The sequence below is a fragment of the Amia ocellicauda genome, chromosome 1 (genome assembly GCF_036373705.1).
Source record: "Amia ocellicauda isolate fAmiCal2 chromosome 1, fAmiCal2.hap1, whole genome shotgun sequence".
In the NCBI taxonomy this organism is placed as follows: domain Eukaryota; kingdom Metazoa; phylum Chordata; class Actinopteri; order Amiiformes; family Amiidae; genus Amia; species Amia ocellicauda.
Window position 1 is genome coordinate 33,951,786 of NC_089850.1, and position 13,799 is coordinate 33,965,584.

General features: G+C 36.3%; 1 protein-coding gene across 1 annotated transcript; it reads right to left on the reverse strand.

The window, feature by feature from the left end:
* Nucleotides 1-985: 985 nt before the first annotated feature.
* On the reverse strand, nucleotides 986-13,693 carry LOC136748702 (amine sulfotransferase). Its single transcript, XM_066702684.1, has 9 exons — nucleotides 13,638-13,693; nucleotides 11,528-11,565; nucleotides 8,737-8,900; nucleotides 7,885-8,046; nucleotides 6,958-7,166; nucleotides 6,645-6,771; nucleotides 6,260-6,354; nucleotides 4,297-4,477; nucleotides 986-3,917 (listed from the first exon to the last, which is right to left on the reverse strand). Exons 4-9 carry the CDS (start codon nucleotides 8,039-8,041, stop codon nucleotides 3,784-3,786), a joined length of 903 nt encoding a protein of 300 aa, XP_066558781.1. The 5' UTR covers nucleotides 8,042-8,046; nucleotides 8,737-8,900; nucleotides 11,528-11,565; nucleotides 13,638-13,693; the 3' UTR covers nucleotides 986-3,783.
* Between the last annotated feature and the right edge of the window lie 106 nt (nucleotides 13,694-13,799).

Consider the following 13,799-nt stretch of genomic DNA (forward strand, 5'->3'; position numbering starts at 1 on the left):
TTATGGGAGAAGTCTTTGCTGTTATATAATTGCAAACTTTATAACTTCACCATTTGAAGTGTTTGTTGAAGTGTTTTTTTCATTGTTATATCTCTTTTTGAGCTTCAGCTCTCTTATCATCCTAAAGACTTGCCCTAATCCTTGGGTAAAAGGTACTGCCCAAATACATAATGAATAATTGCCTTTCATGTGAACATCAACATTAGTGTGTGGTATAGCCCCAGACCTTAATATAATTTGTCTGCTAATTCAGATCATTCTCTTTTTGCCACAGTTGATTTTATATATACATAGCCAAGGATTATGTGAATTTATTAAACACTAACATAGGGTTACTCTCCCATGGATTTTTACTTACTAATAAACACACAAAAAAGGACTGGCAAAACCAGGAACGTTTCCACCTGCTTTGCACGACCCTTCCTGAGATGGGTTTTTAACATGCACTTAATTGACACCTGCACACATTTTGTAGCACTTGGTTGTCTTTAAATACTATATATGTGTGTGTATTTACAATCTGGATTAAATACCATCTGTAGGTTTTAATAATCCACTTGTCATTCTGCCTTCTGTTAACTATCTGTATGACAAATTGGGGCCGGTAAGACTGTACATCCTTTTCCAACACAATTGGGAACTAGTCTCTTCATTGCCCTTCGTACCTTATCTATTTCAGGCTTTGGGCTGAAATTAATTTGGTCCTTTTTGCCAGTGAGTTGTTTATGTAATGGGTTTAAAGTTAAAATAGTTTTCTAGTTAAGATTATATTAAAATATTAATATTTTCTGGTGTTTGTAATTGTAATCAGCAGTGATGCTGTCTCTGTGCTCAGGAGCGTAATAAGGTTATTGCACCCATCTTCAGAAAACATGATGTCTAATGGTTGAATGAACTAGCAAGTTATAATCTATAATATGGATTTAACTTGGATAAATACCAAACATTGATTTTGTATGTTCAGACATGACCAAATAAAACAAACTACAGCATTTTTGTTTTAATGTATTTGACTCCAAGGGTAAAAGATAAAACAAACACATTTTGAACTCAGAAACCCATCCTCTGTTTTTCTTGTGTTTGAAATCACTACAGTTCATTTCAGGTATGGTGTTTTAAATTTTACAAGAATTTACATTATTATTCATTATTCCAACAGTTGTCTATTCCTATTGGAAATAAAAAGGCAAAAACATATGTCAAAAAGAAAATGAAATGGATTAGTCCTGTGATATTTTATTAAAAATAGAAATAGAACCAAATCTCAAATACAAATTACTATACATTGTATTGTAAGGTGTTTATGTGTGTGATTATTCTAACAAAGGGTGTGTTAGTGCTTAATATACTTCAAACTTGTATTACTAACAGACAAGTTAATTTAATTACTGAATTATATGGTTTTAATGGAAGTGTGTCAAAACTGATATCTGGGGGTGCTGATGGTAAAAAAGAGTGAGAGTGGTGGGGGGCTGATGGTAAAAACTTGCGAGAGCGGGGTGGGGGGGCTGACCGTATTTTAAAAAAGGTGTGGGGGGGAATTTGCTGCGGACCACTAGGGGTCCATGAGGGAGTGCTAGGGAACCTCTGGCATAGATGACTATCATACGTAAAGTATGAGACATATACTTCACACCTGAGTATGTATTTAACATAGGATTACAATGAAATAATTAACATTGAGACGAGAACCAGGAAGATGAAACTCAAGAGGAGATTAAAATGTACAACATTTGTATTTATAAATAATAGTAAGAAGAACAAAACTAATCTACAGACAGTGGAAACTCACTGAAGATCAAGTGCAATGACCTCTGTCAACAAAGAGGAGTAACCAATTGCTAAAACCCTCATAATGATTCAAGATGACTCAGTGTAGCAGAGATGTAAAACAAACATTGCTGAACTAGATAAGATAAATGCTTTACACTGGAATGAGTAACACAGATCTGTGCTGACATTTGTAACAGATACAATACACAATGGTATTTTTTAAATCAACATTTACACTGAAATCACCTCTGAACTGACCTTTTGTCTGGTAGGGATATGATGATAAAATATGTATTGCCTAATGAGCAGGGGGTGGAAAATGACATTTTCCAACATAATCATTTCAAACAAAAAATTAAGGATTACAACTACACCTCAAATCACTCTTGGTAGAGTTGTATCTTTCAGCCTGCTTAATTACTTTCTGAAAACTAGGTGAATATTATGATTGGTTTTGATTTGACCTCAGAAGGTTTGAAAATCACCTATTATTCATATTCATGTAATCACAAATCATTCTATTCATTTTCTGTATTTATCTATATTTTTTGCTGTGTTGGCATAGTGTAAGTGAGGTTGTGTTTCTTCGTTTTTGTAACAAAATGATACAATAGTTCCAGAATGTAAAAACAAATAAAAAAGGATTCAAAACAATGAGGCATATAACAATTATCATGGCAAATTTGTAGCACTAATCCAGCAAACAAAACACAGTCATCTGAATCGAGTGAACCGTATAGGCCTGGAGGTTGATTGTTTATTTTTGTGTTTTTGTGTATATTGGGGAATTTTTATGGATATTTATTGGTGATATTTCTGGGCATTATTGTAAGCAATTGTTCAGCTAATAGATATTCAATAAGGCCATGAGCAATGTACAACCCTTCCTATGTGATAAAATAATCCGGGAATAGTTCAATGAACTGATTTAAAAGAGCACCTAAAACAAGTCAAATATGTTTATCAAAAACGAGTGTTGCTGTATTCATGAATACCAGGAGCAGAAACTTTTGCCAGCCAAAATTCAGCACAAACTGGAAAAATGTCAAGTTGCTTTGCTACGTTGATTTCAGGTACATAGTGGAACTTAAAATATAGTTGATTTTTGTTTTAATATGAGACTGTTTAATTTGTATTACATAAAACAACAAACATTGAGAGCTGGCGTATTTGTAATCAGTGAATCAACTGAATCGTAATAGTGTTTTAGCTTCATAAGATTTAGTTTAATGTCTAAAAGTACAACTGCAAGATTAAATACAGTTTTAATCAAGTTGATACCTTAAAACTCTACACAGATATCTGTTTCGAAGGTGAATATAAAGGCATGTTTTACTGGCATTATCCCTAGTTACGCCATTGAAAATATTACCCTTTGCTAAGAAACAATTAAGAAACAGTTATGAGAAGCTTGTGAGATGGAGAGCATTTCAGTTTGAAAACCTTTGTTCATTACAAAATGCAAGACTAGGGACTTAACCATAAACCTTGAGGCATGAACATTAATATAAGAAAACAGGTGTTTCCATTATGAACAGTTCCCACAGTAAAATACAGACTGGGTAACATTGAGGTTTGGGGTGGTTTAGAGACTGAAGATCTAGTAAAAGAAGAAGGTTTATAAAGGCACAATATCATTCCATTCTTCAGTGTTATTAAATACATGCTCTCTTATGACTTGAATATGAAAGGTTTGGTTTTAAAATATGATCATCTGAAAAACAAGAACAGATATTGAAAGGGATGCATTGGACCACCCAGGTTACCTAATCAAGACCCCATTGGAAATACATGGATTGATTTTGATTGGGAAACAGCAAGCACAAACATGTTCAGAGAGATTAAATTATTCCAATTTACTACCACAATTGTGTGACAAAAAGCCTGTAATATGTGCCACTATGAGTGATATGAGACAATGAGAATATTATTTGATAAATATTTGCATGAAAATATCACAGCTGACAGGTTTCCTTCACAAATGTTTTTTCTCCCATTGTATATCAGCTTTTAGGCTGTAGTGGCACAGTCCTGGGCATCCCACATAAAATGTAATGGCATGTCCTTCATTCTCTCATGGAAAAATTTGTCAAATCTTTCATTCTGAGCAACTGTAAAGTGGTTCTTCCAGTCTCCAATAATTCCTGGTCAGAAAACAAGACAAACAGACATTGTGACATTGTGGAACAAAACCTCATTGGCTGCAGGAATTTGTGAAATTCAGACATGTCCCAACATAGTCAGTGGACCATGACTATGTCAGATTACATAAAGATTATTTGCTTGTTGGTTAAGTAATGACAACTTGACCAGGAGGATCAAGGGTCATTTCAATTGTAGATTGTACATTCCTCTTAATTACATCTTCATTTTTAAAGCAAAATCAGTTGACATTCATCAGTATTATTTTTGAAATTAATATAAAACTCAGGTGTAAGAACAAAAATCTGTAGATGTTCAATGAAAAATTAACATTCTGGTAAGCAATGGCATTTTACACATCTACCATTTTGTCTTGCATACCCTTTCTCATGAATTTTCCCTTCTTCTGGTTTAGCAGATTGTCTGGGACTGCTTCATAGTTGGCATTTTTGTTTTTCTTCATGTTGTTAAAAGTACAATGCTCCACAACGTTCTCAATCTGTTCATCATTAAGTTGCTTTCCAATAAATGTGCATATTTTCAAGACAGCTCCCTTAATGTCCTTAAAGAAAAAGTTAAACAAAAGCAACAGGTCCTTAATCTTTTAGTTTCTATGTTTAGGGTTAATTTAAATTTAGTGGTGATGAGGCAGAAAGATCAAATTTCCATATGTGAATTCAATATCACCCATAGCATTCTGCCAGTAAACCTGTTGTGTGCGGGACATACTTTTGGCAATAAAGGTAGATCATCTGAAAAACATCTGAAGGTGGTAAGCAATACATTTTTCCATGTATATCTCAGCCTGGTAGAACTCCCTTAATCAAGATTACAGCATCAAGACTAACAAATTATATGTTAAGGTAGATAAAGGAAAATATACAGTGCATCTGGAAAGTGGAAAAAGTGATTATATTCTGGCAATACATTTTGGGGTACACTTTAGAAAAGTTTTTAGTGCTTTTAGTACACTTACAGTGCATCCGGAATGTACTCACAGCGCTTCAATTTTTCCACATTTTGTTATGTTACAGCCTTATTCCAAAATGGATTAAATTCATTATTTTCCTCGGAATTCTACAAACAATATCCCATAATGACAACATGAAAGAAGTTTGTTTGAAATCTTTGCAGATTTATAAAAAATAAAAAACAGAAAAAGCACATGTACACAAGTATTCACAGCCTTTGCTCAATACTTTGTTGAAGCACCTTTGGCACCAATTACAGCCTCAAGTCTTTTTGAGTATGATGCTACAAGCTTGGCACACCTATTTTCGGGCAGTTTCTCCCATTCTTCTTTGCAGGACCTCTCAAGCTGCATCAGGTTAGATGGGGAGCATCAGTGCACAGCCATGTTCAGATCTCTCCAGAGATGTTCAATCGGGTTCAAGTCTGGGCTCTGGCTGGGCCACTCAAGGACATTCAGAGTTGTCCTGTAGCCACTCCTTTGTTATCTTGGCTGTGTGCTTAGGGTCGTTGTCCTGTTGGAAGATTAACCTTCGCCCCAGTCTGAGGTCCAGAACACTCTGGAGCAGGTTTTCATCAAGGATGTCTCTGTACATTGCTGCATTCATCTTTCCCTCGATCCTGACTAGTCTCCCAGTTCCTGCCGCCAAATAACATCCCCACAGCATGATGCTGCCACCACCGTGCTTCACTGTAGGGATGGTATTGGCCAGGTGATGAGTGGTGCCTGGTTTCTTCCAGACATGACGCTTGCCATTCTGGCCAAAGAGTTCAATCTTTGTTTCCCATGGTCTGAGAGTCCTTCAGGTGCCTTTTGGCAAACTCTGACATGCACTGTTAACTGTGAGACCTTATATAGACAGGTGTGTGCCTTTCCAAATCATGTCCAATCAACTGAATTTACCACAGGTGGACTCCAATCAAGTTGTAGAAACATCTCAAGGATGATCAGTGGAAACAGAATGCACCTGAGCTCAATTCTGAGTGTCATGGCAAAGGCTGTGAATAATTATGTACATGTGCTTTTTCTGCTTTTTATTGTTAATACATTTGCAAAGATTTCAAGCAAACTACTTTCACGTTGTCATTATGGGATATTGTTTGTAGAATTTTGAGGAAAATAATGAATTTAATCCATTTTGGAATAAGGCTGTAACATAACAAAATGTGGAAAAATTGAAGTGCTGTGAGTACATTCCGGATGCACTGTAAGTGTACTAAAAGCACTAAAAACTTTTCTAAAGTGTACCCCAAAATGTATTGCCAGAATATAATCACAATAACTAGATTTCACCTCAGACCAACGATTACTGTTGAATTGTAAAGTTTAACCCTTACCCACTAAACATGGGTAATGCTTAGACCTGGTCCTTACCTGTTTCATCTCTTCGTAAGTAAGGTACAGAAAGTTCATCTCATCTTTGTGTCCATACCATCCTTGGATGTGATCAAACCAGGAGTTGCCAAAAACTGTCCAACAAGTATAGCAGCACTATTAAATTAAACTGGGGTGACTTTACAAAAAGTAAACTTCCCTCTGGAAAACATTTTTAACAGACCTCCTTAAAATTTACATGTATGTACACTTTCCCCATAGTTATTAAAATACCATTGACTTCAAAGCCCACCTATTGAATTACAAAAAAGGTGGAGCACAACAAAAGAAAAGTAACCTGATGGTAAAAACATGTAAACCATCTGGGATTTTGTTGGTGATTAAGTAAAAACAACTGAAGTAATTTACAATCCAATGTATTTACCTCTTCCTTCAAGGAATCTCTCAAAAAATTCCTCAAAATCCTTTGGTGTCTCCAGCATTTCTGCGTACATATGGAAGTGGTAGTAAGACACCAGTATATCTTTTGGATTTCTAGCTACATATATGACCTGTAAAAAGAAAGTGAAAATTTTAAAAAGGGAAAACATAATTGGGAAAGTCATATCGAAGTTTAAATAATAACTCTTCCTAACCATATTTTGATCTCTTATTTCAGATCTTTGCAACTCAGCTCTACTGGAGAAAACAAACAAACATGACCATAATCCCACCAAATAAAGTGATCCTGTACAAACCTTTCCTTTATTTTGCCTTAGTGCCTGTGGGACAAGATAATAAGGTAGATGTGAGACCCGAAGACGAGGTGAAGGAGCAGAAGCAAACTCATCCATGCTTCCCTTCAATTCAATCCATGGAATCCTCATAGATGTTGGTATGTTTTCTGTTGCATTTAAATCACCTTTGGCTTCAATCAAGGTCATTATCTGTTGCATCCATATGGTACCTGATTTTGGAGGATGTATATAGCAGTGTTAAGTCTACATAACTCGTATGTGGAATAAAGTGGTTTATTTAATGACTTTGGGATCCTTATGAGTGCTAAGGTTATGTTTTGCATGAAACTCACAGCAATGTACCTATATCTTTTTGAAAAATCCATGTGAAAAAAACAACAGAAATTGCATCATAGCATTAAGAACTAGAACTATTTTAGATAACTGGATGTCACTTAATTTAGAACATTTTTGTTTAAATTGAACATGGGGAGTTTTATCACATTACTGAACAATTGACCTATCAAGTCTGTCAATGTAAACAAAGCCCTTAAAACAAAACATTTTGTAAACCATTGCCTACCTCCATGTCACACAGTTTTCTTTGTTTTGTAAATCTATGGTTTCAATGTAAATACAAGTCTTTCCATAACTGGAAATGCAACATGCCAATTGTAGAACAGTATGTTAAAAGCTATTATAAGAGAAAGTTCTAGGAAAAACAAATCTAACAAAAGGAAGAAATGAAGAAAGGTTTAACAAAGGTTCCAGTTGTCGTGTTCACACCCTTTTATATATATTCTCCCATCTTCCATTTACACACTTAAAAATCATCACTGAGCTCCTCATATACTCATGGGGCATGACGGTCACAGCACAGTACCACATATCTTGGTTAATTGAGATGCCATGACTCTTGAGATAATACCACCAAACACATTTTCTTACCTGATTTGGGGTACGTAATTACAAAAATGTCAGTGTCTCTGATTTCACACTTCTCTAATTGTTCCAAAGTCTCAGTGGAATGAATGCCTGATATTAGATTGAAGCCTCTATGTGGGATCAGTTGGAAATCTGTAGGCTGGTTTTCACTTACATCCATGGTCCCTGAAAAAGACAGTTGGGACAATTGGTATTTGCTGAAAACAATATTAAAACCCTTCCAATGTATTTTACTATATCACTAGTATACTTTTAAAAGGACAGCATTAATCCTAAATCCACTTATGGTGTACAGAAAATGAATACTATATAAAGCTGTTATTGTAACTTCATACAAATATATGAATAATAGTAATTGCTTAAAACTGTATTGAGCAATAATACATTTTTTAGATGCAGATACATTATAGAAACAGAATGAAGATACTACAATGCTTTACTTATTTATAAAGGTTAATGAGACAATGTTATGGTTTTAAGAGAAAAATTTACAAGCTTTCAAAATTAAGACTGAGTTCATATCAATGACTTCCACAATAATTATCAAATGTATTAGTTTATGTATTTACAAAGAAATGTAAATACGAAATATGTAATTTATATGTTGATAATACCAGTAGTCATTCAGTTTGTTAGTGTAATACAGTTCACAGATGTTCCCTGACATTGCATTAAAGGAATTATACCATTTAGGCCAAGCAGAAAGACATGTATTATTATTCTTTGCCCAAATCTGAAACACTCAGTGCGTAAAGCAGAAAACTCATGGCAGAGAAAAATAAAATAGAACACTACTAAAAGTTTTGAAATTATTTTACTTCAATGTGGACAGTGGTGAAAATGTGTTTGTCTTACCTTCTGTTACTTACACTGCTGCACGTCTCTAAGAATTGAAGGCAAATGTGGACTCCCTCCTCTTTTAAGCAAAGCTTTGCCTTTGTATGACTTCAGGAAGTGCAGTGTGATCAAATTACAAAACTCTTAAGAAAAGACTATTGTGGAAGCCTGGGGCCATTCACCTTCAGAAATTGGGGGAGAAGTTATTTGAGTGTTCTTAGCCTGGACAGACATGTTGTTCTGCAGCGCAACACCTGATATGTTCAATGCAATAACTAGATTCCACTTCAACTAAATACAACTAATAGTGACTTTTAATGATATCTCAATTCTTTGAGTTCTCTCAGGAGTGTAACTGTTCACTTGGTTGGGGCTATAGCTGTCCATTATAATGAAAGATTATAACTGATAGTTGTAATGGTAAAGACAGAGGAGTCAATGAAGATGTAGGCATTTTTTTATTTTACATTTTTAACACTGCATTGAAAAACGTCTTGCAAAATGTTTCCTTTTACTTTGTACTACAGATATTCCAAATAATGATACATGAAAGTTGGCCAAAATCCATCTATCTATATATATCTATATATCTATATATCTATCTATATGTATATATCTATATATATATATCTATATATATATGTATAGATATATATCTATATATATATATATATATCTATATATATATATATATATATATATATATATATATATATATATATATATATAGATATATATATATACACTGATCAGCCATAACATTATGACCACTGACAGGTGAAGTGAATAACACTGATAATCTCGTTATCATGGCACCTGTCAGTGGGTGGGATATATTAGACAGCAAGTGAACATTTTGTCCTCAAATTTGATGTGTTAGAAGCTGGTCCGATCCAACAGACGAGCTACTGTAGCTCCAATTGCTGAAAAAGTTCATGCTGGTTCTGATAGAAAGGTGTCAGAACACACAGTGCATCGCAGTTTGTTGCATATGGGGCTTCGTAGCAAAGGATCTGCTGCTAACGTCTTGGTGCCAGATACCACAGCACACCTTCAGAGGTCTAGTGGAGTCCAGGCCTCGACGGGTCAGGGCTGTTTTTGCGGCAAAAGGGGGACCTACACAATATTAGGCAGGTGGTCATGATGTTATGGGTGATCAGTGTATACAGCTGTACGCAAATTATTAAATCCCCATTGCAAATCAGGTTTTGTCAAAATGTACAGCCAGCTGTTGCACCAGGTGTGCTTGAGCTAGAACACATGAAATACCTGAACTGGCTAGGGGTTTGTTGAGAGTCACGTTTGACTGCATGTTAGAAATATGGCTAAGTCAAAAGAATGGTCCAAAAAGTTAAGAGAAGAGATCATCACCCTTCACAATCAAGGAACAGGGTACAACAAGATAGCGAAAGCACTGAATGTTCCTACAGACACTGCTGGAAGCATAGTTCGCAAGTTCAAAGTGAAAGGAACCGTGCTTACACTACCTGGACAGGGCAGAAAAAGGAAGGTATCAACGGCTGCAATCAGATGGCTGAGAAGGCAGGTTGTGAAAAACCCTCGAGTGACTGCAAACGACCTGCAGCAAGACTTGGTGGCAACAGGCATTGAGGTTTCAGTGAGCACAGTAAGGCGTGTACTAAACACAGAAGGTTTCCATGCCAGAACTCCAAGACATACACCACTACTGACCCAAAAGCACATGAAAAGTCGGCTCCAATATGCTCAAAATCATATAAATAAGCCACAGAAGTTTTGGGATTCTGTTCTGTGGAGCGATGAAACAAAACTGAAACATTTTGGCATGATGGATCAGCGGTATGTCTGGAGGAAGAAGAATGAAGCATATGCTGAAAAGAACACTCTGCCCACAGTTAAGCATGGTGGTGGTTTGGTGATGCTCTGGGGCTGCTTTGCATCCTCTGGCACTGGAAACCTGCAGCGTGTGGAAGGTAAGATGGATTTATTGAAATATCAAGAAATCCTAGGAGAAAAACGTCATGCCGCCTGTGAGGAAGCTGAAGCTTGGGCTTCCAACAGGACAATGATCCCAAACATACCTCAAATTACACCAAGGCTTGGTTGCAGAAGAAGTCCTGGAAGATTCTACAGTGGCCATCACAGTCACCTAACTTGAACCCAATAGAAAATCTCTGGAGGGATTTGAAGAAGACGGTTGCAGCACACAAACCCAAGAATATTACTGACCTGGAGACCATTGCTTCTGAGGAATGGGCTAAGATTCCTCAGGAATGCTGCCAGAAGCTGGTGTCTGGCTATGCATCTCGTTTGCAGCAGGTCATAACAGCAAAAGGGTGCTCTACTAAGTACTAAAGATGCTTGCACTTCATTATGTTGAGCTATTTCAATTGCTTTTATTTGATTTGTTCATTGCAAACAGCTGACAGTCAGTACATTTTGACAATAAACCTGATTTGCAATGGGGGTTGAAGAATTTTGCTAACAACTGTATATATACAGCTCTGAAAAAAATTAAGAGACCACTTAACATTGATTTTTGAACTTGGAGTGGTCTCTTATAATATATTTTTTTCCAGAGCTGTATATATATATATATATATGTATATACATATATATACACACACACATCTTTATATGTTGTGGTCTGACAAATCTCAAATTGAACTTTTTGGCCTAAATGCAAAGTGTTATGATTGGCTCAAACCCAACACAGCTCATCACCCATCCCTACTGTGAAGCATGGTGGTGGTGGCAGCATCATGTTATGGGGATACAAGGGAAAATCTTTTATTTTTCCACAATATATGTTCTGTACAGATGTTCTTACCTTCAATGTAGGAGTCAGAGGAAACCCCAACAAAGTGTCTGTAAAACAAATAAAGCTTTACTATCATCAGTATGGATTTGTCCCCTCTGCTCTATAATGTATTTGTTATTTAGAATACAGGGTACAAAAGGGTAAGAAATCTGGTGTGTAAAGAATCCACAGAACTACAGTGAATCAATAAAATGTTTATTATGTAATGGTAATAAAATAATAGAGAAACAGGTGACAAAGATATGGAAGATGCCCAGACTAGTAGGCTCTGAGCCCCGAGCAAACATAGGTGCGGATATTTATAGGTTGAAACATTGACAACGAACAAAGTAAAGTCTATATATGTGAATAATTTGGAATAATCAATTAATATGCATGAAATACTGATTAATATGCAAAGCTAACAAATTATATTGGCTACTGAATAATAAACTATATAGCTAATGAGTAGATATGTAAAACCCTCTGGTACATTTCAACTGCAACACTTCTGTAACGTTGTGGATGACTCTCAGAAACAACAGGAAGGTTTGTTATTAATATAGGCATGTTTACCTCATCCCCCAAAAGTCTCAAGGCAAGGGAAATCGGATGTTTTGAGAACTGAGTGTCTCTGACTGCTACAGACGTCTCAAGACTCAGAAAGAAAGACAGATACATACAGGCCCTTAGCCAAAATGAATTAATTTGGACAAGTTCAATATAGTTGCTGATCAAAATACTATCAATTCTTACAGGTTCCAGTTATTTAAAGAAATGTTTCCAAAAACTTGCAAGGACAACAGACAGCTGAGGTTTGTCACAAGATTGGGGATATTAAAAAAAGGAACAAAACTAAAAACAAACCATTTTTCTGTAACATTGTTGGAATGGATTTACAATGGTCTGACAAGGTTTTGATAATGTTTCCACAACTTTGTTACACCGTTTTCTGGACATAATCATGACCATACAAATTAATGTTTCTGCATCCTTTTACATAAACGAACAAAACAGTAGCCAAATTGCAACATTTTGATACAGTTGCTAAAACATAATTCTGCCAGCTGGGTAACAGATGCTTCAAGTGCAATTTAACAGGAAAATAGAAATTGTAAGAAGAATAATGCACTATCTTCTCTTATATAGAACTTGTGTTAAGGTTACACTTTTAAAGTATTGTAACCTTGCCCCGTGCTATGACATATTTGGCATCCCCTGGTATCCTGCATCACTTATGCATGATTTATATTTAAACTACCTGTAAATTGATGCAAATCATCTACCTTTTTTATGTAATAAAGCATGCACAGTTGGCCGAAAAGTTACATATTTGCAATTTTCCTTCAGGGAATGCCAAATATGTCATAACCCTGTCAGTAGCATATTGGGGCCTGCAGTATGTGAGCCTCAAGCATCTGAGTCTAAGTAACTGCTATATTTAATTTACCATGACTGATACAGGCCACTTTACTTTTTAGTGGATCTGATGAATGTTCCAAATGTGTGAAACTGATAAAGCTGAAGTTGTAGACGGTGGTATGCAGGCAGGATGTGATGATGTGATCAACTTCACCCATGTGCAATTAACCTGGCTAATGAGTGGACAATGGGCCGGATTAAATCAAAACTTTGACCCACCCGCTAATAGAAAACTACAGAACTGTACTCAGTTGCGGCTTCATATGATGTACAGGTTTGTAGTTTGCTATTAGCGGGGGGTCAAATTTTGATTTAATCCGACCCAAGGACTGGAATCAGCAGCGCGACTGGGTGGAGTGGTTTGTGCTGTGTGGAGTATTGGAGGAGCCCAAGAAGGGATGGTGTTTCTAAATGTAATACAAAGAGAAACTGTGTTTATAGCTCCCTGTAGACTTGTCAATCACCCCAGGGAGGCAGGGCTGTTTCTCGCCTTTTGGGGGCCCTCTGCTGGTTTTGATTTGCCCCCCGCTCCCTTACTTTTTCCCAATCCATTTCTACAACGACATAGGTTTAGTGGTTTACAAATGCTTTCCCCAGGCTTAGTCATAGTCAGCAACACCCCATATAAATAATAATAAAACCTAAATAAAACCTTACAACCATTAGAGAAATATGACACAAACCAACGATAGATTCCGATTCAAATGAACGGTCCTACCTTATCGGTAGGAGGGTTGCGTCTGTTTCCACAATGCGCAACGTAGCGGGATGCGGTTAATTGCTGTTAATGCAGAGAAGCCGCTGCTTGTTAAGCCCAGTTTTAAATGAACTTCGTCATATTTCCGACTTTTATGTTTCGCTGGATGCTCCGCTGCTGCCC